Source organism: Ascaphus truei, chromosome 14, assembly GCF_040206685.1.
Source record: "Ascaphus truei isolate aAscTru1 chromosome 14, aAscTru1.hap1, whole genome shotgun sequence".
In the NCBI taxonomy this organism is placed as follows: domain Eukaryota; kingdom Metazoa; phylum Chordata; class Amphibia; order Anura; family Ascaphidae; genus Ascaphus; species Ascaphus truei.
In genome coordinates, this window is record NC_134496.1 from 40,340,900 (window position 1) to 40,363,813 (window position 22,914).

At 41.1% G+C, this 22,914-nt stretch overlaps 2 protein-coding genes across 11 annotated transcripts in view; one reads left to right on the forward strand and one right to left on the reverse strand.

Moving 5' to 3' along the window:
• The window catches only part of IFT80 (intraflagellar transport 80), a 63,130-nt gene extending 44,834 nt beyond the window's left edge, over positions 1-18,296 (reverse strand). The window contains exons 1-8 of one of the 7 annotated variants that reach the window (XM_075570593.1): positions 18,168-18,296; positions 14,736-14,847; positions 12,396-12,614; positions 11,216-11,326; positions 10,460-10,528; positions 8,787-8,896; positions 8,514-8,603; positions 6,007-6,144 (exon numbers count right to left, since the gene is read on the reverse strand). In XM_075570593.1, the coding sequence (XP_075426708.1) occupies positions 6,007-6,144; positions 8,514-8,603; positions 8,787-8,896; positions 10,460-10,528; positions 11,216-11,326; positions 12,396-12,614; positions 14,736-14,775 (777 nt within the window). In that variant the 5' untranslated portion in view covers positions 14,776-14,847; positions 18,168-18,296. Of the gene's footprint in view, positions 1-6,006; positions 6,145-8,513; positions 8,604-8,786; positions 8,897-10,459; positions 10,529-11,215; positions 11,327-12,395; positions 12,615-13,851; positions 14,029-14,650; positions 14,848-15,565; positions 15,647-17,400; positions 17,901-18,167 lie in introns of those variants that run through there. The other 6 variants (XM_075570596.1, XM_075570595.1, XM_075570591.1 and 3 more) reach the window with 6 other exon arrangements.
• SMC4 (structural maintenance of chromosomes 4) overlaps positions 17,584-22,914 on the forward strand; it is a 28,644-nt gene continuing 23,313 nt past the window's right edge. Inside the window, exons 1-4 of one of the 4 annotated variants that reach the window (XM_075570587.1) lie at positions 17,584-17,605; positions 20,098-20,233; positions 21,499-21,677; positions 22,057-22,248. In XM_075570587.1, the coding sequence (XP_075426702.1) occupies positions 20,104-20,233; positions 21,499-21,677; positions 22,057-22,248 (501 nt within the window). In that variant the 5' untranslated portion in view covers positions 17,584-17,605; positions 20,098-20,103. Of the gene's footprint in view, positions 17,606-18,328; positions 18,569-20,097; positions 20,234-20,601; positions 20,627-20,726; positions 20,855-21,498; positions 21,678-22,056; positions 22,249-22,914 lie in introns of those variants that run through there. The other 3 variants (XM_075570586.1, XM_075570588.1, XM_075570589.1) reach the window with 3 other exon arrangements.

The window sequence follows — 22,914 nt, forward strand, 5'->3', positions numbered from 1 at the left end:
CAACTTGTGGCGTGGGGCTAATACTGGAGGCTGAGTCCACTACAGGGGGGGGGGAGGGGGATAGAGGCCGGGCCTGCTCCAGACGGAAGAGCAGGTGTCCCGACTCTCTCCCCCTTCCCCCCACTGCCAGGCACCCACAAAAAAAAAAGTTTGTTGGGTGCCATGGTGCCACGGACACTGTGTTGAGGACCCCTGTTGTATTGTATTGATACATTTTATACATATACTTACGTATTGTTGAGACAATCAATAAAGATATATCTTATAGAAAATAAAACAACCATCATGCTTTAATAATCTATTCAACCTCCTACTTTGTGTCATAAAAATGATAAACTGCGATAGTGCAGATTAATGCCTAGTTACAAATAAGACGGCTAAAGACATACCATATCTGTTTTGGTATGCAACACAACATACTATATACAGTATATTGTGTTTTTTGTTTTTTTTCCAAAGAAATGTCAATTCCTGTAATGTAATGCAGAAAATACAAAATACATTTTAACAGCCTGAAAATTAATTTCAAAGTCAGCAACCCCGAGTACTTCTAAAATATAGATGCCATGCATCAATCTTACTTAAAACAATGTGTTTCTTTATGCCATTTAATGCTGCAGGGTCTTTGCAATGTATTGCCAAATATGCTGATGAGCTTGCAAGCACATGCAGACTGCCCGGGTAAGAGGAGAAGAAATTGTAAAGAGAACAAAACCATGTTTCATCATAAAAGACGCTCTTCAGTGGGGAAAAAAAATGAAATAAAAAAAGGATAATACATAATTACCCATTTTCTGCTGTGAGCCTCCTGTGTTTTGCCGTTTTCTGTGCATCTCTTGTTGATAGGTGGAGAGGTTCCATATAACTTTTGCAGACGTTACGTAGAAGTGGACAGTGGTAAGAGACTGGGTTTTAGAAGCCTCAGTTTAACTAAAACTGGATCTTACAGCACTGCCAATGCATACTTTAGTTACCACAAAAATTACATGGGACATCTCAAGCTGTAAACAAGAGAGATGGAGAGAAAAAAATAGCAAAGCACAGGAGACCTATGCAGCAGAACTTGATTGATAAGAGGTCTGTGGATCTTCAGCCTATTTCACATACTCAGCAATTTACAAAGCGTTGTCATCTAAAGAGGCCAGATACTTTATAGCCATTTGCTGCTGTAGTGTTCTGGAATGCTTTGCATGCTCCTCTTAAGTGAATTATACACCAGAAATATCAAGTACAAAACTGGACAAAACCCATCGGTAAGAGGAAATAGCCCTAAAACAGGGAATCAAGGCTAACCAAGAATTGGGAGCTACGCTTATGGTTCTGTATACATAGCAAGTGTATGCTCTAATCCAGTGTTTTTCAACCAGGGTTCTCAGAAACCCTTGGGTTCCCCCGGCATCCATAAAGGGTTTGCCACATAATTTGAAAATTGTACCAATACAGAATAATTGACAATGAATTGGGGGTCTCCGGGGCTGAACTGTGTTAATTTCAGCTCTGCTGACCCCCTGCTTCCAGAGAGACTTACCACCATAGGGGGGTGCCAGTATTGCTTTTCAATTTAAATGTCCCAGTCACGTGGGCTAAAAGCAAGCCGCACCGGATGACATCACAGCTTCCTATTGGCCCGGGTGACATTTAAAACACCGCTATTAAGTTAGGCACACAGTTTCTGACTGCAGAGATACGAGCATAATAGATTGTAAATGTTGTTTGCACTCTTCAGCGAGTCTAGCCCAAAATGGCCTTTATTAAGATCATTAGAAATACACTTGAACCAGATGTCTCCCGAATTGAAGGGTCAAAATGAGACCTGGCCTTTCCGGATCCCCACGTGAATTTCATTTGGTCAACACGAAAGGTTAACTTTAAAAAGGCTCAGGAGGGTCCATATGCTGCAACTGCGGGTGGATTTCCATGGAGCTACCCAAAAGCTGCCATGTATGTGGCACTGCTCCAATTAATAACAGTTGTGGCTACTTATTTCAATATTTATAGTGAGGTAATTAAGAGAGCATGAGCACTGTGAAGTATATATAAAGTAGCAAAAAAAAAAAAAGTTTAACATTTGAAAGTTTAGAGGAAAAAAAAACAACACCTATTCATCGACAAATGTACTTCTGCTCCAAACCTTATGACAATATCCATGTAACGAGCTCGGTGGTAATTTGGGAATATCATCAAAACAGAAGAGGGGTTAATCACAAGAAATAAACAGGTAACCAACAACTGATAGAATGTAAACCAGGGGTGGCCAACTCCAGTCCACAAGGGCTACCAACAGGTCAGGTTTTCAGGATATCCCTGCTTCAGCACAGGTGGCTCAATCATGAAAACCTGACCTGGTTGGTGACCGTTGAGGACTGGATTTGGCTACTCCTGATGTTAATCAGCTGATATTTACCCATATTTCCAACACCCCTAATATAAGGTGATATGAACAACTCTCTTAACCAGTGTAATTCATCTGCACATGTAATAGTGGACATTAGTTTGCATCCAAAGCCTCCTGTCTGTGGTTGGTAGAGGTCTTTGCAAAGTTTTGGTGTCACACATGACTAGTTGATGAAAGAGTATTAGACAGAAAACAAATCTGGCACAGAGAGAGGAGCTGTGCTCTCAGGAGCACGTTTGACTTGTCTGAGGAGATAATGATTTAATGGCTGAAAACTAATGATTCTGCCAGAGGGCCTGGCTGGGGCCCCCTCATGTCAGACAATGCCATTTATCTCCTCTCACTGCGTACACCGATTTGGGAATATGGGAAAAATAGGGGAGGATAATATACACCGATTCAAAAAGATTTTAGCCAAATATATTTTAAAAGGCTTAATATATATTTATGGTAATTAACCTGTAATTTCAAACTGTCAGTGTGCATTCTCAAAACCAAATTGGGTAGCTAACTTTAATCTCATCTCTAATGTGCGTGAACTTTTCTGTGTCCTTAGACCAAATAATTAAAGATTGATGCAAAGAAAAACTTGAGCCCTGTTGCCTGGGGGCAGAAAAAAAAGCAGCAACTGCTGACTCAGGACTCTCTTTGTTTGGATTTAGCTCTGCTAACCTTTCCTCAACCCTCACCCCTCAACAGCCGTTTGCTACTTATCAAGTTTAATTTTCTCTTAGTTAAATCTCAATGTATAATAAGACTAGTTTAAGCAGGACACTTCAGGTATTGTATTACAATTAGTTGCCACCCTAAGAAACAAATCTGTTTTTCTTTTTAGTCTTCACTAAACTTTGAAACTAGTGTTGAATCACTCTCCTGAAAGTTCAAAGTTTTACTCGCACGTACACACACGCACACACACGCACACAATCATTTACCAAACAATATTTAAATATGCATTTAGCAATTAAAATACTTTAGAATTTTTAATGAGAACATTGCTACTGGGGAAGAATGATTAAACATTGTTTTTTTAAGGCTTTGGACTACACTTTCTTTATGAAGTTATAATATAGCAGTTTTTCAGTGCTTACATGTTACTAAAGCTGCAGACCAAGCAATATCCTACGTGTGTTTTTTTTCTTTTAAATAAATCAGTTCTGTACTATGAGAAAATACTTGTAGCCTTTTTTTTAAACCACTCTGAATGACATTTTTAATGTATTATAATGTAACAAGCCTTTTTTGTTTCTATAGCAACCATTTACAAAGTCGCATACCTTTCCTCTTCTGAAACAGGCTCTGGCACACTCCTTTTTGAGCCCTGCCCTCTAGTGCACCAATTATATCCAGTGACTGCCTGGTCACATGATCTTCCCCAAAGAAATGTGTCATATTATGCCAATGTGTTCCACTGACTGCAGAATACTCTTCTGCAGCCATTTAGTGAACCCCCAAACCGAACCTTCGCAGATCGATCGGCAAGTTAGCTAATTACTTATTGTGTGTATTGCACATATTAAAAGGGGAAAATTAAATTCAAAATAAATAAATAAAACGGCAGCTTGGACTGCTGCTTCAAAAACAATGACATGTTGCACAGAAAGTGAAGAGGAACAAGGGACAAAGTGTTCCAGGCCTTCTTTCTAATCCTATTAACCCCTTTAGTACCCTATGGACGTCATGAGGGAAGGCATGCCAGTGGCATTTATGATGTACCCTGTACGTCAGGCCTCTTCGAATGGCAGCTTGCGAGCCCAATGCAGACCACGAAGGGCCTTGAAGTGGCCATTGGATTCTCAGTTGCTTAAGCAACAAGCATGAAATTAGCAGGAGCAAAGCGCAACTTTTCACACAAACTTACTTGTAAGTACAGGTAATGTAAATATATGTAGTACAGATGTTACACGTGCAAAAATTACGAAACACTATAGTTTTCACAGTTTTAAATGCATCTAAAATTATATTATAATACTCCTAAATGTTTTCTGATATTGCCCCTCTGGAGGACGTGTTGAAGAGCCCTGCCTTACGTCATGCCACTATGCTCTCTTTCTAGGGGTAAATCATGCTCTGCAAGGGAGGAAAGGACCCTCCCCTTCTCTCGACGTCACCAGAATGACATTGAGATCGTGTCGTAGGGTTGGCAGGTGTCCTGTATTTGGACACTCTGTCCAGTAAAACATTACAGGTAACACTGGACATGTATGCGTCCAGTATTACCGCTCTACACATAGTGATCTGATCGGCTTCGGGATTTCCCTGAGCAGCTTCCTCCATCCTGATTGAGTAATGCAGCCAATCAGAAGATGTCAGGAGCCTGAGGGTGGAGCCAAAGGGAGGAGGAAAATGCATGGAGCAGAGAGGTGAGAGGGAGGGGTGTGTATGTGTCTTGAGCACGTCACATAATTATTTTGTTTATATTAGACTGTCTGGTGTTATTCTGTTTTTATGTTTAACCATCGCTGACATATTGCAGCGGTAAGAATCCCATTAGCTCTGCTATACCACTGGCGATATAGCTCTAGTCAATTGGACTGTAACTAAAACTGCTATTAAATTCCACCAACACCAATGTTTTCATTTATCTACCTTTAGTAAATCTAGGCCGAAGGGTCTCAACGACTGAGCCACTGATTGAGCCACTTGTGCTGAAGAAGGGATATCCTGAAAACCGGACCTGTTGGTGGCCCTAGAGGACTGAAGTTGGCCCCTCCTGCACTAAACCACTCTTGTTATTGAAGGCTTAAGTTGGCTAGTCCCCTAATAAGGTTTAGCGACGGAGACCTGAAGCAAACCTGGGAAGAGCGTGTGTGCTGTCCAGCAGAGGGAGTGTGAAACTTACTGAAAGAGCACTTCACAACTAACAGATTGCTGTACTGGGGCTGGGTTCGGCCCGTTATGAACTGGATTATAAAAAAAGTGTCAATACATTTTGCAATCCGGAGAAAGGATAAAATACAAAATGATGGGAACATGATTGTGAACGGTCAACTTTGTATTGAATTGCTTTGCTGACAAACGAAACAAACAGGTTAGGGAATGGTGCTAACGGCAGAACAGAGCATGGGATCTTGGAAATACAGTCAAGCTTGCCAAGACGAGAGAGAGGGGGAAAAAAAAATAACATTACATACTTAGAAAAATTATTACTATCTGGGAGAGAAATGCTAATACATTAGAAGATGCTAAACTAAGGAAACATTAGTGAATAAATCTAGATTATGTACACATCTAATGCTATATACGTATGCCTGTTTCTCATCAAATATTAATCCTCTGCTGCCAGAGGCCTGGAAAAGTCTCTATCGCAATATGTTACGTTTTCATTTTTTTTTCATAGTGCTACATTTTTAGTCTCTATGTACAGTATATTCATCAAAATATATTTCATTTAATGCAACAGGAACGGTCTATATTGCGGAATGAGGAATATATGAACACCAAAAATTCAATGATTTAAAAAAAAAACAAAATGAAGGTAGCAGACGAAGGTATTCAAACAAAAAAATTAAATACTGAAAGTTCCTCCCAAATTCCTATGCCACAGTGATGTGCATGAACACACACAGCTATGGCAGATTTATCTGGAGTTATTTCATATTGTTACTTACCCCAGTTTTATCACATAGGCGCAATGTATGAAAAGATCCCACAGCAAACAGTTCTCCATCAGGAGCCCAGGAAAGAGATGTTACTGGATACTCATGTGGTGGAGAGTTGTACAAGAGGCGTCCATAGCTATCCCACACCTTTGTACAAAAAACAACTTTATTGCATCATGTAAACCACAGGTGGCCAACTCCAGTCCTCAAGGGCCACCAACAGGTCAGGTTTTAAGGATATACCGGCTTCAGCACTGGTGGCTCAATCAGTGGCTTAGAGAGAATGACTGAGCCACTTGTGCTGAAGCAGGGATATCCCTAATACCTGGCCTGTTGATGGCTCGAGGACTGGAGTTGGCCACACCTGATGTAAAGCATAGAGATAACTACAGCATAAAGTTACAGTGATGCACACACTGCCTATATAAGCCCAAAGACCTAGCATAGGTATAAGTATAGCAGGCTGTCGTGGTTTGTATAATAGGAAGGCAAATCGCTCATTTTGTTAGGGTTGTTAAAAAAAAAAAGAAAAAAAAGGAAAAAAAAAAGAGAGAGAGAGAGAGAGAGAGAGAGAGAGAGAGAGAGAGAGAGAGAGAGAGAGAGAGAGAGAGAGAGAGAGAGAGAGAGAGAGAGAGAGAGAGAGAGAGAGAGAGAGAGAGAGAGAGAGAGAGAGAGATGCATAGACACTCACATTGTAAGTGAATACCTCTGATTTGTGTCATCACAAATGGTTTTCTATGACTACTTCACCACTACATGTAACTGATAAGAATGTCACTTTTAAGGTCAGACATATAAACAGATAGAAGGAAACGATCATTTCGAAAAAAGGGAGCCGACTTATGGCTACCAAGGTGCTCATAACTTCACATTTACAATTTCCAATGCCATTACATCAAACCTATAGCGTCTTTTCAATATTGTTTTTCATAATTCCTACAGAATGTGTTTTATATGCAGTTGAACGCTTTAAAACAAAATCACTAAAATGTAGATGGATAAATCCAGCCAATATAACAAATGAGGTTCCTGAGCCAAATGTAGAATTGATGTATGTTTTTCTCTCTGTCAGTTGGACCAATGTGAACGCTGTAGAGGTGAACTTTAATGAACGGTCTCATGGCTATATGGTATTGTTGTGTTCTCCATTGCTTTGCGCAATATGGACTTGGCTTCATGCTTAATGAAGTATCCTACCTACACAGCCGCTGATACATTGGCCAAATATCATCTAATGTGAATAACTCATTTTGGCTGCTCAAAAAGTATATTGTTGCTACTGAGCAAAGAAGGATAAACAGAATATCATTTGGATATCACTGCACAGTCACCATTGAATCCACCTGGCATTCAATTAAAAAATCAATGTAATTATAATTTAAATGGTTCAGTATATTTACTCAAATACCTTTTTAATAAGATGCAATTTATTATGTCCCGATGGGAACATGATGTTGATACTACAGTTTTCTTGTAATAGTTAAATATTGGTTATGTTCACTCAACATGCACCTCACTACAAGTTATACATTAAGGCAGGGGTGCTCAACTCCCTTCCTCAAGCCTCCTCCCCCCAACAGGTCAGGTTTTCAGGATATTCCTGCTTCAGTACAGGTGGCTCAATCAGTGGCTCGGTCTTAGTGAACCCTGGGAAGCAGGATCTTTTCTGATCAATTACGAGAGAATGAATCGATCGGCAGTTTAGGTAATTAGTTTTCAATAAAAAGGTAACCAAAGGCTGCAAATATTTTTAAAAAAACAAGATAATTTAAAGTGCCGCTTTGATTGCCTCTTTAAATGTGTGACTAAGCCACTGATTTAGTCACCTGTGCTGATGCAGGAATATCCTGAAAACCTGACCTCTTGGGGGGGAGGTGTCTTGAGAACCCCCCTGTGGTAAGGGGAGGGAAAAAAAAAAAACAACAACTCAGATTTTGCATTAACTTTTTCTGCAACTGAAAACATAGTAGTCCATAGCAGGGGAGGCCACGCTGAGCCGTGAGGACGCTCCGTGCTGAGCCCCTGCATCCTCCATGAGGATGTCTTTAGAGGGGGCTCACGCGAGCGTCTGCAGGCGTGCTGAGGCGCTGGATTTTTCAGCCGACAGCCAAGCTGTTTTTCAGAGCGCTGTCGGCTGAAAACATCCAATCAGCGCGGAGCAGCGTCACGGCGCCGTGACGTCGGCGCGACGCTGGCGATTGGCCCAGCGACGTTACTGCTCCACCTCCCTCAGTCTCCCCCCGCCTCCCGATCGCGCCCGCTGGCTTGCCTGCATGGGCATGAAATCGCACAGATTTCAGCAGGCGAGCCTCAGCCCTGCTTCCCCTTCTATGGACTCAGCCTTAGAATTATCTACTCTAAAACTTTGATTACATTTCTATAATGAGTCATATACATTATAAGCCGTCAAAAACTGGACACGAGCGTTCATTTGATGTATTATAAGATAAAGCGCTTTAAAACTTAGAAATATTTAATTACTTGGGAATTAGACAATATTTGGTTATATAGATCACCTTAAATTTACAGTCTTCTCCGGCCGACAGGATAAGATCATTAACAGAATTCCAATCAACCTTTAAAATGATACCATCGTGGGCTTTCCACTGTTAAGATAAACAAAAAATTACAATATTAAACAGCTCGTCAAAATAACATTAAAAAAAAAAAAAAGGTTATACTGGTGATGTGAGCATTTTCACTCAAAGAGCAGGTAGGAAAACAAAAATGAACGGGAAGTTAAATAACATGGACAAGCTGTATCTCAAGCCTGTGTTTCTGTCTGGTACCTGTATAACTTTGGAACTTGGCTGCAAAGGTTTGATGATCAGTTGCTTTCCTAGCGGGTAAAGAACTTTCTCTGAATCAGGACCCCAGGCCACAGAGTATATTGGCGATCCTAATCATCAGGAAATAAAGAACATGTCACTACTGATTTATAGACACTGCATATATTCTGCAAATTAACTCCTCCAGCATTGAAGGTGTTAAAAGAGCAATCCATGCAATATCCTGTGTGCTTTAAAAATAACTCAGTTCTATAGTATTAGATAATACTTGCTACATTTTTTTTATTCAATTCTTAAAGCCATTTTTAATGAGTTTTAATATAATGAAAATCCTAGGATTTCGATAGCAGGTTTTAAAAGCACCAGCAGAGCAAGATCTTTGCAACACTTTCTGTTTGGGATAAATTGTTGCCAATATTCCCAGCCGGTTGAGCTGCAAACTGTAACAATAGATAATGTTACACCGTAGTAATTTAAGGCTACGCTTATATTACCTGCGCGCCCACGCCTGACCGAGCGAGCGAATAGCCTTGCACACTCCTGCAGCCCCAGGGGCCTGTGAATTTGGCTGCAGGAGATTGGATAGTCGATCTGGAGGTGTGGCGGACGCGTCACAAAGCTGGTTCACCCTCATTAGCTGAACCGCATACGCGGCCGCGCTTGAAAAGACAAAAACATTTGTCTCTTCAAATCGCGGTCATGCCATCGCGCACCCACACAGAGCGGCCTGTTGGGCAATTTAAGGTTGGTGCCGCCGTATAATCCCAGCCTAAGACAACATTGGAACTTGCCGAGTTACACTGACTCAAGAATTGATTGAAACGGAACAGCAGCCATTTAGTGTACCCTTGGAAGGATCTTTTCTGATATATAGATAGATAGGATAGATACACTTTTTTTTTTTTTTACTGTGCCGCTTTCTGGCATAAAGAAGCAAAGTAACATTTCAGTATTAACCCTTATTATGCCATGTTGCATAATGTACCTGTATAAGGATGTACTGTGTGTAAGTCATATTAGCGCCCAACCTGGTACCTGGACAAAAAAAAATCCTTATTTCTACAAAGTCTCTCGGCTGCAAAACTGGGTCACAATCATTGCAAACATACAGCGCCAGATTCATTTTTTTTTAAAGCGTAACCCCATTGGAAGCTTAAGGATTTTTGACTTTCATTACCCTAGGGCAGCGGCGTCCCTACGCACTTACATGCGCCTTGCCGACCTTCATCTCCTTTAGATACCCAGCGTCAAATGACATCACAGACGTCATTAAAGTGATGATGCACGGCATCGTGTTCACATGGTAACACAACTTCAAAACGACACGCCGTGTGACATCACGATGGGACGTCAGTTGACTCTGGGGTTCCAAAGGAGATGGAGAGCTGCAGCAAGGAGGCGGCAGGACACATGTAAGTGCATTCCCATTAGGTCTGATAGGTCAGAGAGCGCGGCAAATGCATATGGCGGAAATTTTTGCCGCACCAAAATGTTGCCGCCCAAGCCCGGGCCTGATGGGAAATCCGCTACTGCCCTTGGGCCAAATTGATGCCCTGTGTTGTAAGTTTTGTATCCTCAAGACTTTTATAGATTCTATTTTTATTTTATCATCATTGTAAAATGTGAAACAGCAAGACACAAAAAGTTATGTAATGTATAAAAATAACTCTTACCCTGTTGTGCCAAGGTGGATCTCAGCATACCACTTTTCGACCAAATTTTTATATGCCCATCTTCACCAACTGCAAACACATATCCACAACAGGTAACCAACTACAAACACTGCTTCATCTACCTTTAACATTCAATTATACTGTTTGCAACTGTTTGTTATGTGCTTTGATTTCAGATGCAAACATTACATATTTGCAACTAAAGTACTGTACTCACAATACCACACCGTGTATATTAGTGTTAAAAACAAAAAACTACAACAGACGTTTATTTTGTGCAACATAAAAGTGAACAATTCGTAAATAATACTCCTTAAAAAGTAGTTTAATTTTTTTTTTTTTTTTACATATTACTATATATGCAATCAACACAGAGTATACATGCTAAGGTTGCACTCAGACAGTGGTTTGCCATCTTATTTAATCAATACATTTAATGCTATCAGACACTTGGTAGACATGTTTAGCAGTCTGGGCAAGGACTCACATTTTGTCTGTGGTTTTCTTTATTTTAGGATGAGTCATACATTTAAGAAAGCCTTAGAAAATTAAGTGGGTGGAGAAAACAAAAATCCTCCCTCTTTTCCGATCACGCAACTAACATTTCAACAGTTATCAAATCTAGATAAGTATAAGATATTTACTTATATTGGTCAACGTGTCTGTACCTGCAGGCAGAATGACCAGTCAGATACACCCCAAATAATGACCGACCTTAAGACACTTGGTCAAACTCATCCACTAAGTAAATCTCACCTGTAACCAGAGCAGTTCCTTCGTAATTCCAACGGCCAGCAAGCACTGCGCCAGAATGTGCCTCTACACTTTTCTCCACCCGTCCTAATTTAGAGATTAGATGGAATTTCCCTGCAAGACAATTGTTATGAGGAATGAGGCAATGTATCCAGAACAAAAGCAATGGATTGACGACTATTTTAATATTACTGTACTGCTATTTTACCTGTATTCGTTGCTGCTCTGAGAAAATGCTAAAACATATGTACATAATATATACAGACAATCTGTTTGTATGGTTGGTGCGTCATCAGTCCCATCCCCACACAGAGAGTCACGTGGTGAAATTTAGGAAGGGAAAGGGGAGAATTAGTGGACAGAAAGTGTGCTCAAACTTTGTTCCGTTAAAGCAAAAAGAAAAAAGGCGATATCCGGTTGCTACATTTACTGTACTCTTCCCCTTCTTGCCATAGCTTTCCACATGCCACCAACTATACCATGAAGTTGTTCTCCATTATTGACACACATTTCCCCTCTTCGGTTTCCAAAACGAAGAGCAGGCTACTTATTTTTTCTAATTATTATTGCCAAGGGATATATGTGGCATTTCTTTTTTTCCGGGGCATTAAGCAACTGTTACATTTTGTTCAATTAGTCTTTGAAAATACGGACTTCTAACACGAGAGTCGGTGGCGCGCTTAGACACAAAACTGAAGAACTTTGAAAATTGACTTAGGTTAGCTATAATATGAAAGATGTTTACACATCCATAAATAAATGATGCAATGTGCCTGGTGAGATACAAAAGGAGACACGCTTTGAAGTGAGATCTTCCCTGAAGTAGGTGGAAATAACGAGCCATGAGAGTAGATTCAATAAAGACGTGATGGCTATTGCTGGACGTCAGCAAGCATCCACTTGAATGGACATTAGCAAGCAGAAATGGCTCACACTTTAGTGAATAACCTCTTAAGTGCTACTGGTACCGCCCTAGCTTTGAATGAAAATACCTGATTTTACCAATTATTTTGATTAAACAATAAAATGGAGTGCTTCGTTATGAAACGAACAGCTTCTTAAGGAAAAATCAGTTAGTGAGTATGTCATACTGTAGCGCCTACAGGATCTTTTTTTCTATAACTTTATGACGCCCAAAGAATTCTCGAGAGAAGTTATATCAAAGAATATCTAAAACACTCACCATCAGAACTTGTAAGTACAAACATCTCTGTCTGGGCTTGCTTCTTGTTACCCACACTCTTGGGGAACCAGTGAAGGTCAATTGGGTATGTATCATCTGGGAGTTTTACAACGAGGGTTGTCTCACCAGTTAACAAGTTCCATCTCATAATCTGGTGGTCATCACTGCAGGAATACAGCTCATCAGCAGAAGTCCAGCCTACACAGCTAACCAACTCCTTATGTACAGTGGAATTAAGGAATCCTTCAGATTGTAAATACTTCGGAGCAGGGACTCCTTTTCCTAATGTTACTTTTATATCTGAAGCGCTTATTCCCATTATGTGTTATATTATGTCACGTGTATTACTGCTGTGATCCGCTAAGTACATGGATGGCGCATATATTATATATATATATATATCACATATCACACACACACACACACACACACACACACACACACACACACACACACACACACACACACACACACACACACACACACACACACACACACACACACACACACACACACACACACACACACACACACACACACACACACAATATACTGGTTCATATAGACAGGTGCTAGTCCCAAATAATAAAAATACAACATTACCATTCTCTCGTCCGGTAAAGAAAGACTGCACTCAGTTCAGTAATAATGAAAATCTGTATTGGGCACCCCCTTGAGAAAGGTCCTATTCCAGGACCGAAACGTCGGATTGGGTGATTTATCATTTCTATTCAGATGACCAACACAGATTTTCATTATTACTGAACCGAGTGCAGTCTTTCTTTACCGGACGAGAGAATGGTAATGTTGTATATATATATTGTTGTATATATATATATATATATATATATATATATATTTAGGGCATGGTTGCACTGTATTACAAAGTGAAATATACTCAGCATATTTTGATCTTGAGTATTTTGCTTGCAATCAGCTGCAGATGGAGAACGGAAGCCAGCCCCCACAGCTGTACGTCATTTTATGCCAATTGCACAAAACCTATTACCCAGCAGCCAATAATTTAACTGCCTTTTCTCCACCTCCACAATTTCAATTCAAATTAAATTCTGATTAAAGAATTTCCCCACCAAGTAACTTTTCACTCTTTTTCAAAGGCACGCTTAGGGGGCACTATCCCATGGAAACTACCATTGACTTCAATGCGGTTTTGTGTGCTAGGGTTAGATTAGCACTTTTAATTATTAGACCCCTAAGCCTCCTGTTGGTGAAGGTAGCTGCAGTACGTCATCTGCTCCTCTTACGTAAATTACAAACTACAGCCACTTTGCTAAAGGGAAGAAAGGGAAAGTTGACTTCCTTTCATGTACATTCGGAGATATGTGGAAGCAATATTGAAAGGTTGGCCTCAAACAGGGGGGAGTTTTTATGGAAGCTGTGAAAACATACTTTATTGTCTAGGTCCAAATGACTGTTAACAGTGGTAGTGACTCACCTTAATAGCACGAGAAGTAGATAGAGATATGTTAGCCACTATGAACAGATTGTTGGGTATTTATGATACCGTTATTGGCTAACAGATGTTCAAAACCACAAACTTTCAGGGACACACAGATCCATTCTTCAGGAGTGTTCTTAGCAGCCAGAAGAATGAACTTCAGTGGTACAGCAACTTGCATTTTGAAACAGAAGACAATCAAAAACAAACTTAGGAAACCTTTGAGGTTTTATAGCAGACACACAACTATAACATCTTTGCCCTGAAAAAGAAAAGAACACTATACAGAATACTCATGACAAGACATCTTAATGCTTAAACGTTTTGTCCTGCGCCCCCCGGTCTGCTTTCCCACACTGCATGCGCCCCCCCCCCCTCATCTTGTATCCAGCGTCAAAGGACGCTGCGGGGTCATGCCATGTAACATCACCCGCGACGTCATTTGACGACACGTTGCCAGAGGACGCCGCGGGTCATGTGATGTCACGTGACCCAGCGGCGTCATTTGACGCCATGTTGTCATGGTGATGCGTCACACCAGCCATCTGAATAAAGGTAAGGGTTGTAGAGGAGGCCTCACGCGATCCCCCGGCATTTAATTGAAATGTCTTGGGAAAGGGCGCCGGGCCTCTGCAACCGCCGTGCCCCCCCAGTAAACTCTTCCCTCCCCGCCCCCCAGTTTGCGCACCTGTCTTAATGTATACATTTTTTATTGCAGATGTCTGGACGCAGTAAGTTTGCGTAATATGGACATTAACTCCTGCATTTTAAAACAGGCCAATATAAACAGATTTACCTTCCTACAGTATGTTACCACTTGTCAATCAGAAATGACTGCTGAATTTTAGCAAACAAAAAGTTTATTTTTCTTTATGAAAGGATATGTTTAGCTTCTTTTAATAATGATGTCTTCAGTCTCATTTTCTATGCAGCTCTGAGCAAAAATAAGAGAAATGTAAATTCTTCAGAAACTGAAATTCTATGTTCAAGCACCTAAAAAAAAAAAAAAAAAAGAAGGATACACCTAAATATATGTCATAATCCCCACTGTAGAACACGGAAACAGTTACATCTTAAAATAATACCTTGTCACTTACAAACATTCTAATGGACTTCAGCTCGTCCTGACAATGTGTGTGGAAAGTGTCAATATTCTAAATGTGATGGTAATGAGCGGTAAAGTAGCACAATTTCTCCTCATTAACAAACCTACAGTTTGTTACTACGAATTTTCAAAGCAATTAGCTCTTTTCCCTCTTATATATGCCAGTGTGTTCAATAAGGTTTGCCCATTGTTTACAAGGATTATGCTTGTATTCAAGCACAGTGTAATTATATTTAACACACTTTGACCAATCAATGGAAGTAAATTCACACATTAACCTTGTAGAATGGTCATTTGGAATGATTTTTAATAGAATAGTGTTAACCTCAATATTTGGGTCTATAGAACATTTTATAATGAGACTGACATTTAACAAATTAAACTTTATAGGGGTGTTGGTGAACGCAACTGCCAAATTTATTGGAGCCTATGGGACATGTTTTCATTTTTAAAATGTGTGCATCAAAACTAGTTTTAATATACAAAAATTATTATTTATAACAGCCATACTGTAAAAATAATACATTTTGTTAACCTATATATCACTAAGTCAAATACATGTTTGATTGCTAGCAACATAATTATGCGCTAATAATATTAACATACTTTTTAGTGTTTACACCAAGCTCAACTTGGTGGATGATTTTGATGCACTCTTTTTTTGTCACGCAGAAACCATCTGTACATCTAGAGTGCAGTTCATTTACGTGCACCCGAAAAAATTGAAACAAAAAGACTTTTGACGCAGATTGAAAAATGTCAGGTTATTACTTAGGCGCACAAAAGCGCTTTTTACAATTAGAATCCCTGTGAGCCAACTTTTCACCAAAAAAAGTCATCTCCAATGCTTAGTACATAGGACCCATTGTAACAGAAAGAGGAGGGGGTTGCAGCACTCAATAAGGAAGATATAGAAAAACATCAGCAAGACATACAAACATAGTGCAAATACACTTCACATAAAACAATACTGACAATAGCTAATAAGGAACACTGAAAAGACAATATATACCTATACTAGGTATGGATGATCAATGGGAGATTGATGCAGATTATGCTGAACAAATAAAATATGGGAGACAAAATGAGAGAAACAAAAAAGCATGCGCAAAAAAACCAACATACAACCAGGAGTGAAAGAAGAGAACAAAAAATAAAGGAGCAATACAAATCTCAGTGGAATAACATAAGGGGAGAAACGTTCCGGGGGATGAACCCCATCTTCGGGCCTGTTACCACCATGCTACTTTCATTGTCTTGTGAAAACAACTCCCAATGCTGATGCAGTCAGATATAGTCATGTAGTAGATCAAATCTATGCATTTTCAAGACGTCTCTGATCAGGTAGGTCTCACAGAAAAATTGACCCCCGGACGTCCTGAAAATGAGGTTTATTTCCCGAAATGTTGCCCTTCCTTATGTAATTCCACTGAGATCTTTATTGCTCCTTTATTTTTTGCTCCCTTCACAAACCCGTTTGTTTTGCACTTTATACCTCTGTATAACCTCCTCCCTCCTTTATTTAGCCGGCAATGGTTTCTCCCAGGTTATTAGGAAATTGTGGCGTATATGCACTAAAGCAGGGTTGGGCAACACCAGCCCTCATGGACCATCAACAGGTCAGGTTTTCAGGCTATCCCTGCTTCAGCACATGTGGCTAAATCAGTGGCTCAGATTGAGCTACCTGTGCTGAAGCAGGGATATCCTGAAAACCTGACCTCTTGGTGGTCCATGAGGATTGATGTTGCCCACCCCTACACTTGGGCCGCCGTCCCAGTGTGCACTAAATACAATTGAATGTCTTTGGAAAAACTTGTCGTACAGCGCGGCTGCACATCCCACGCGAATTACATACTGGGCCCAGCTCCATTGAGGAGCGGTGCTTGTTCGCGCAGCGCACGCCGAGCACTGGGACCGCAGGCCTAAGGCCGAGTTCAGGGTGGCTGCTACGGGACGTGCTTGCGTGCGCACGTCCGTCTCAATTTCAGGTTGTACGGTGGGAGTATTCAAACTGAAAACTCCATCAGCGGCAAAGTGCAGCGTTGACGCTGCTACATCCCAAAATTATATTTGGGCCTGCAGTTGCATCACGAGCTGGTTCAGCGAACCAGCTCCGTGACACGTTCGCCCCGCCCCCAAACGCCGCAACCCAACTCCTGCAGCCAAGTCACAGATCGCCGGGGTGCAGGAGCACGCGGGGGAGGCGCTCACGGACGCTCACGTCTGTAGCAGCCACCCTGAACTCGGCCTAAAGGGTGCTATACTTTAGCACGTCTTAACTCCCATTCACTTTTATGCGAGGTAGGACATGCTACAGCGCAGCACCCTTCAGTGCATGCCAGCCAGAGATTACTGGTAAAGTTTACACAGACATATTAGGGTTAGTCTGAACAATTACCTGGATGCCAGTGTATTTCTTTTAAAAGACAATTAATACTTACCAACTAATAGCTACCGAGGATGTTACACCAGTCCAAGCCTCCCCGCACCCCACACACTCAGGCCTCCTTCCTGCGCCACAGTACTGTAGGTGCGTGCAGTTGCTATGGTTACCTCTCGCGAGATTACTTCCGAAGCATCCCTCTCCTCAGCCGTAGGCCACATAAAACTACTCCGACACGCATTGGACTCGCAGCCAGATGGCGGGTAGGCTTGTGACGCCATTAAAACACAAACACACAAAACGGGTTCAATGAATGCAGGGCAGTGAGACATTAAACTGGGCGCTGACAGTTGATACTCAGGTTATATCAGCGGCCATGTTTGATTCGGGCACCAAGCAATGAGTAATACACCGCCTCCCTTTCTCACATAAAGCAGTCATGTCATTGCAAACAAGGTTCCCCCCCCAGCTACGTGAAAAGTGTGCATCGTTTTTTTTTTTACCGATGTCTCCCTCCCCTTTGATTTGTGCGCCTGCTTAATGAGCTCACTCACTTCAGCAGCAACTGTCAGAATGTGTGCCCCAATCAAAGATGGTCGCACTTTGCTTCCCCCCCCAACTAGTGACGTGAGAACCCCACGCCAATCAGTGCCCATATCCCCTCCTTGTGTACAATACCTCGCCTCCTCCCCCCGTTGCTGTGCAACCAAGCCCCTCCTCCCGCAAACCGCCTCAAAGTTAAATTAGACAAATAACCGTCGGTTCCTTTATTTTATTTATTTTTTATCATTATTTCATTTTTTCTTCTTAATTAAGTCTACTCACCATAAACCACATAGATAGGAAGCTCTGACGGACGGGGGCGGGGGAGGAGAGAAAAAAAAAAGCGAGCCCTGTCACTGCCTCGCTCCTTCCGCGGAAAAAAATGGCCGCCGTGTCCCCCCCCCTCCCCCCTCCCAAAAAAAAAAAAAAAAATTCAAATGTGAGTGTCAGCTCCCACAATGCCCCGCGCGTTTGTAACGAATTTCGGTTCGAGTTTGGATTTTGGGCGCCATTTTCGAGTGGAGCAGCCGAGCTGCGCGCAGCCAGGGTCCCTCGCATCCCGCAAACCCTTCCCCAAACCGGGTTACAAAGCATCGGACACGTCCCGGGACAACGCTAAAAATCGGCAAAAAAATCAAGGAACCCCCTGGAGAGAGGGCGGCCCGGTGCGGGCTGCGGTTCAGGTGATTTTGCGACCGGCTGTGTTGTTTAAAAAAAAAATTTAAGCGGGATGGAAGGGAGACGGTGACAGGGGGGTGTAAACAGGTTCCATTGTGAGGAGCTGCTCAGGAGAGCAACCTGTCATCCACACACTAATTAACACACACACTCTAACACACTAACACACACAGACACACACCATCACACACTGTAACACACACACACACCATCACACACACTGTAACAACCGTAGTCACCTTTGTTATTCCCACCTCCTTTTCACTTTACAATTTTTGTTGTTTGTTTTCTTAATTTTTTGTTTAATAGTTTTTGTTCACGTTATTAATTTTAACAGTTTTAGGTCAATCCGAGGCAACTCTTTCGCTTTATTAGTTTCTTCCTGTGTAATTTACCAACCTACACACATCCCCCCCCATATGTTATCTTAAACCGTTATAACTCACTTTTCACTTAAGTTTAGTGGGTTTTTTTTTTTCATTTTACTTTGTCTTTTGTAAACATGGTATCTTGCAGAGTGTTAATCCTTTTGTATGTCATGTGTTTTCAATAGCCTTTATTATTGTTGTATTAAAGTGTAACCTGGTAGAAAGGTGACACTTTGCATTACATGGTGGGACCATGTGTAGTGTGATGTGGTTTATTTTGAAAGGTACATGGAAGTGCCAGTATAGGATAAAGCGATCTACCCCACGTACCTAACCTTTTATATATGGGATGTGCAGCAATTGTAATACTTTCCTTCATGTTTCATTCGATGCATTTTAAAGTGCAGAATTTGGTCTCCAACACGTACATGACCTGTTGAAACGGAGGCTTGGACTTCCTTTTCCTTGGTAGAAAAGAGAATATAAGCAGGCAAAGCTTGATGGGTGTATTTCGATCACCGGTCAACGTTTCTGCCCAGGGACCGGTGGTAGGTTTATTCCAATCAATCGTTGGCAAGTGTCTGTTTGTATGAACTTATTGTACAGTATCACTGTGTATACTGGTTTATAGTGTACCCCACAATTTAGTTTCGCTTTAAAGTTGGATGATAACGTGTGCAGGCTTATTTGTGGTGAGTTTGTTTCTGGTCTTCATTTCATTTTAAAAGCGGAATATTATGTCCCAGGAAGGTGATCTGTGACACTCCCCTGGGCGATCAGGGGCAGGTCTAATCCTGACAAGAACAATAAGAGAGCATTCTCACCACTGACATGTCTAATTGTGGGATGCAGATTCCCCATGATCATTGCTACGTTTTTTCTTTTTGTCTATACGTTTTGTCTTTTTAACTCCCTTTTATTTGTGTTTTTGCATCAGTTAATTGCAGCTATTTAATTGAGTATTGAAGCCTTTGACTCGTGACATGCCCTTGTCAACAGGGCCTAAAAACTTCAGGCCAGTGTTCGGATGTAAAGAAGTGTTTTATGTAAATGTGTGGGCATAAGTAATCGTGATCAGGAGCTGGCAAGATGTCTCCCTGGCTGGTTGTGGCAACAAAGTGTCGGGTTTGGGTCTCATGTGATCTGTTGTGTCTTGGGTACCCCAGCTCATTATGCCAGTCAAGAAGACCAAATCGTCTACAGCAGCGGCCAGAAAGCCAAACGAGCAGTCCCTGGATACATCGGATACTGACTTGGCTGCCCCTCAAGAAGCCCAAGAAAATGTGGAGGCACCTCCAAAAGGTACGGTTTGGGAGTCTGCTGCTACGGGGGGTGGGATGGGGCATTGGGTAAGATAGGAAGTGTCATTGTGCCCCTAATGTCGCCTGAGACAATAAGCACCCCCTACTTGGATTGTTCTTTGCGACTCGTATATGACAGACGGGACTGTGCCAAGTTCAGCCTTTGCGACGTGCAGAGGCAGGTTGGCGGGGACTTAACCCTTTCTCACTCTGCAACCACGGTCTGCCCTATAATTATATTTTGAGTTTGGAATGACAGCATTTATAACGGATGCATGTCATGGGATGCCAACCAAACCTCCTGCCATTTTCAAAGGCATACACACCCCAAGTGAATGGTCAACGGTAATCCCTTCGTTGCCATTAACCTAGCGAGACAAGGCGATGCTGGCAGGTAAAGGGTCAATGGGATGTAGTGAGATGACTCGCTGATCAGATCAGGGGTGGGGGGTGTTCTTTCCATTGCTGCCTCCCGAATATGCAACCCCTGCTTTGCCGATTGTAACCTTTTGGGGGAGCTGGCAGTTTGCGGGATCGGCAAGTGATGGGGGGTGTCCTTTGTGTCAGACTGAAACGAAAGCCCTTCAGATGTGCGAGGAGCTGGCGTACGGCACAACACTTGGTTAGTGGGTTTGTGGAGGGATCGGCAGAGAGAAACGTGGATAGTCATCAGGGTTACTGCTTTGCGTTTAACACCTGGTCTGCCGGACGGGGGTTGCAAAGCTCTGTGCTGCTCCACTCGGGAAAATGGTGCAATCGATCTGTGCAACTAGAAGGGGTTCATGGGTAACTTATCAGATATCGGGGGGGGACTGTATAGGTAATTTCTGTTTCTCGGTGTGAAGTATGAGTTGTTGTTGCCAGTTTATCTGGAACTGAGTCCGTATTTAGGGCTATTCACTGCATTTTAATGGTATAAGACTTGGACTAAAGGTCCAGAGAGCCCATTTTCAGAAGTCTCCTCAAAGTTCACATTGCCACTGCTGGGTTTTGTTAGGTGAACTTCACATTTACACATCTTTATGCAAGCTGTGGGAGTGAAACCTTTTGGTTCCCACTTTCTACTGTTTGCATTAATCCGATGTCTTCTAATAAGGGGATCTGGGGAAGAGGGGGCAAGAGGGTCTGGGGAAGGGCATGTTAGAAGACCCTGCAGCAGCCTTTGTGATGGGGTAGGTTCAACCTGTAATTACATTCATTTAATAAATAATTTACTTGGCTTCCATTATTTTTGTAATATTTATTTTTCTACGGTGTTGTTTTTAGAAGCTCATAATGAAATCGTTGATTATCGAAGTTTAGAGGAGATTTTGAGTAGCATCCCTCCTCCCCCACCTCCAGCAATGACCAATGAAGCTGGAGCTCCTCGTCTCATGATAACTCATATTGTAAACCAGAACTTCAAATCGTATGCTGGTGAACGCATTCTGGGGCCTTTTCATAAGGTAGTATATCTGTTTCACTAACGTTTTACTCTTATTTCATGGGTATATATTTTGGGGGTGGGGGGAATAGAGAAGAATGTGGAAATTGCTGAAGTGTAATGCATGTTTTTTCTTATTGTATTAAAGTGATAATTAACTGCATATGATTTTGTTTTACAAATAAAAATGCAATAATTAGTTATTTATTTGAATGCCTAGGTTAGTGTGCCCAAATAAAATTATTAATCTCTGAAAGTGATTGGAAACTTAATTTTTATTGTTGAAATTTCTGTAATATGACTGTTATTATGCAAGTTCTTATTTTAAAATGTGTTTATATGCATAATGAAGCTTTTGTTGCCACTCACTATGGGAAAAAATTATTTTTATTTTTATGTAGCGCTTTTCTTGCATTATTGGGCCCAATGGCAGTGGAAAATCCAATGTAATTGATTCAATGCTCTTTGTTTTTGGATACCGAGCACAAAAAATAAGATCCAAAAAGCTATCGGTGCTGATCCATAATTCTGATGAACACAAAGATATTCAAAGTTGTACAGTGGAAGTTCATTTTCAAACTATCACAGACAAGGTAAGGCATAGAACTGTTTATTTTAAAACCTATGGCTTATTCCTTAGGTTTTTCTACTTTTATTACAAATTTGTTTTGTATAAGTAATTTTTAAAAAAAATGATTCTAATTTCTTTTTTTTAAAATATAATTTAACTCAAATGTGGCAAATGAACTTGGTTTTCGTTAGATTCTTTTGTTCTTTTTTTCAGAATTTTTGTAACGGGCAGTTTACACATTTTCTTTCTAATTAAAAATTAAGATATTGTATTTGGTGGATTGATTACATTTATTGTTTGACTTAATTGCATTTTAGTTCCCTAATTTATTCTGTGCAAATTGTAAATCTAGCTCTCGCCACTTGTAGTGTTCTATTTTTGTAAAAATTTAATCACATTCGTAGCTTCTTTTCCCCCCTCTGGTTTCCGGTTTGTATGCTGGTCTCTATTGTCTAATGTACCCCAAAACGTAAGATGTCTGTTATGTTAAAGTTTGAGAGAAATTAGATCACATAATTTATTTTGAATGATTATTACAGATTGCCATTGGCTACATTTTTCCTTAAAAAGCATGTTCCTAATATTGATTATTAAAAATTGTATGACAATATTATGCATGATGGGTCAACCCCAAGTAATTTGACGAGTTGTAGTTTGCTTGTTGGCATTGTGTGTAGAAAGCAATATT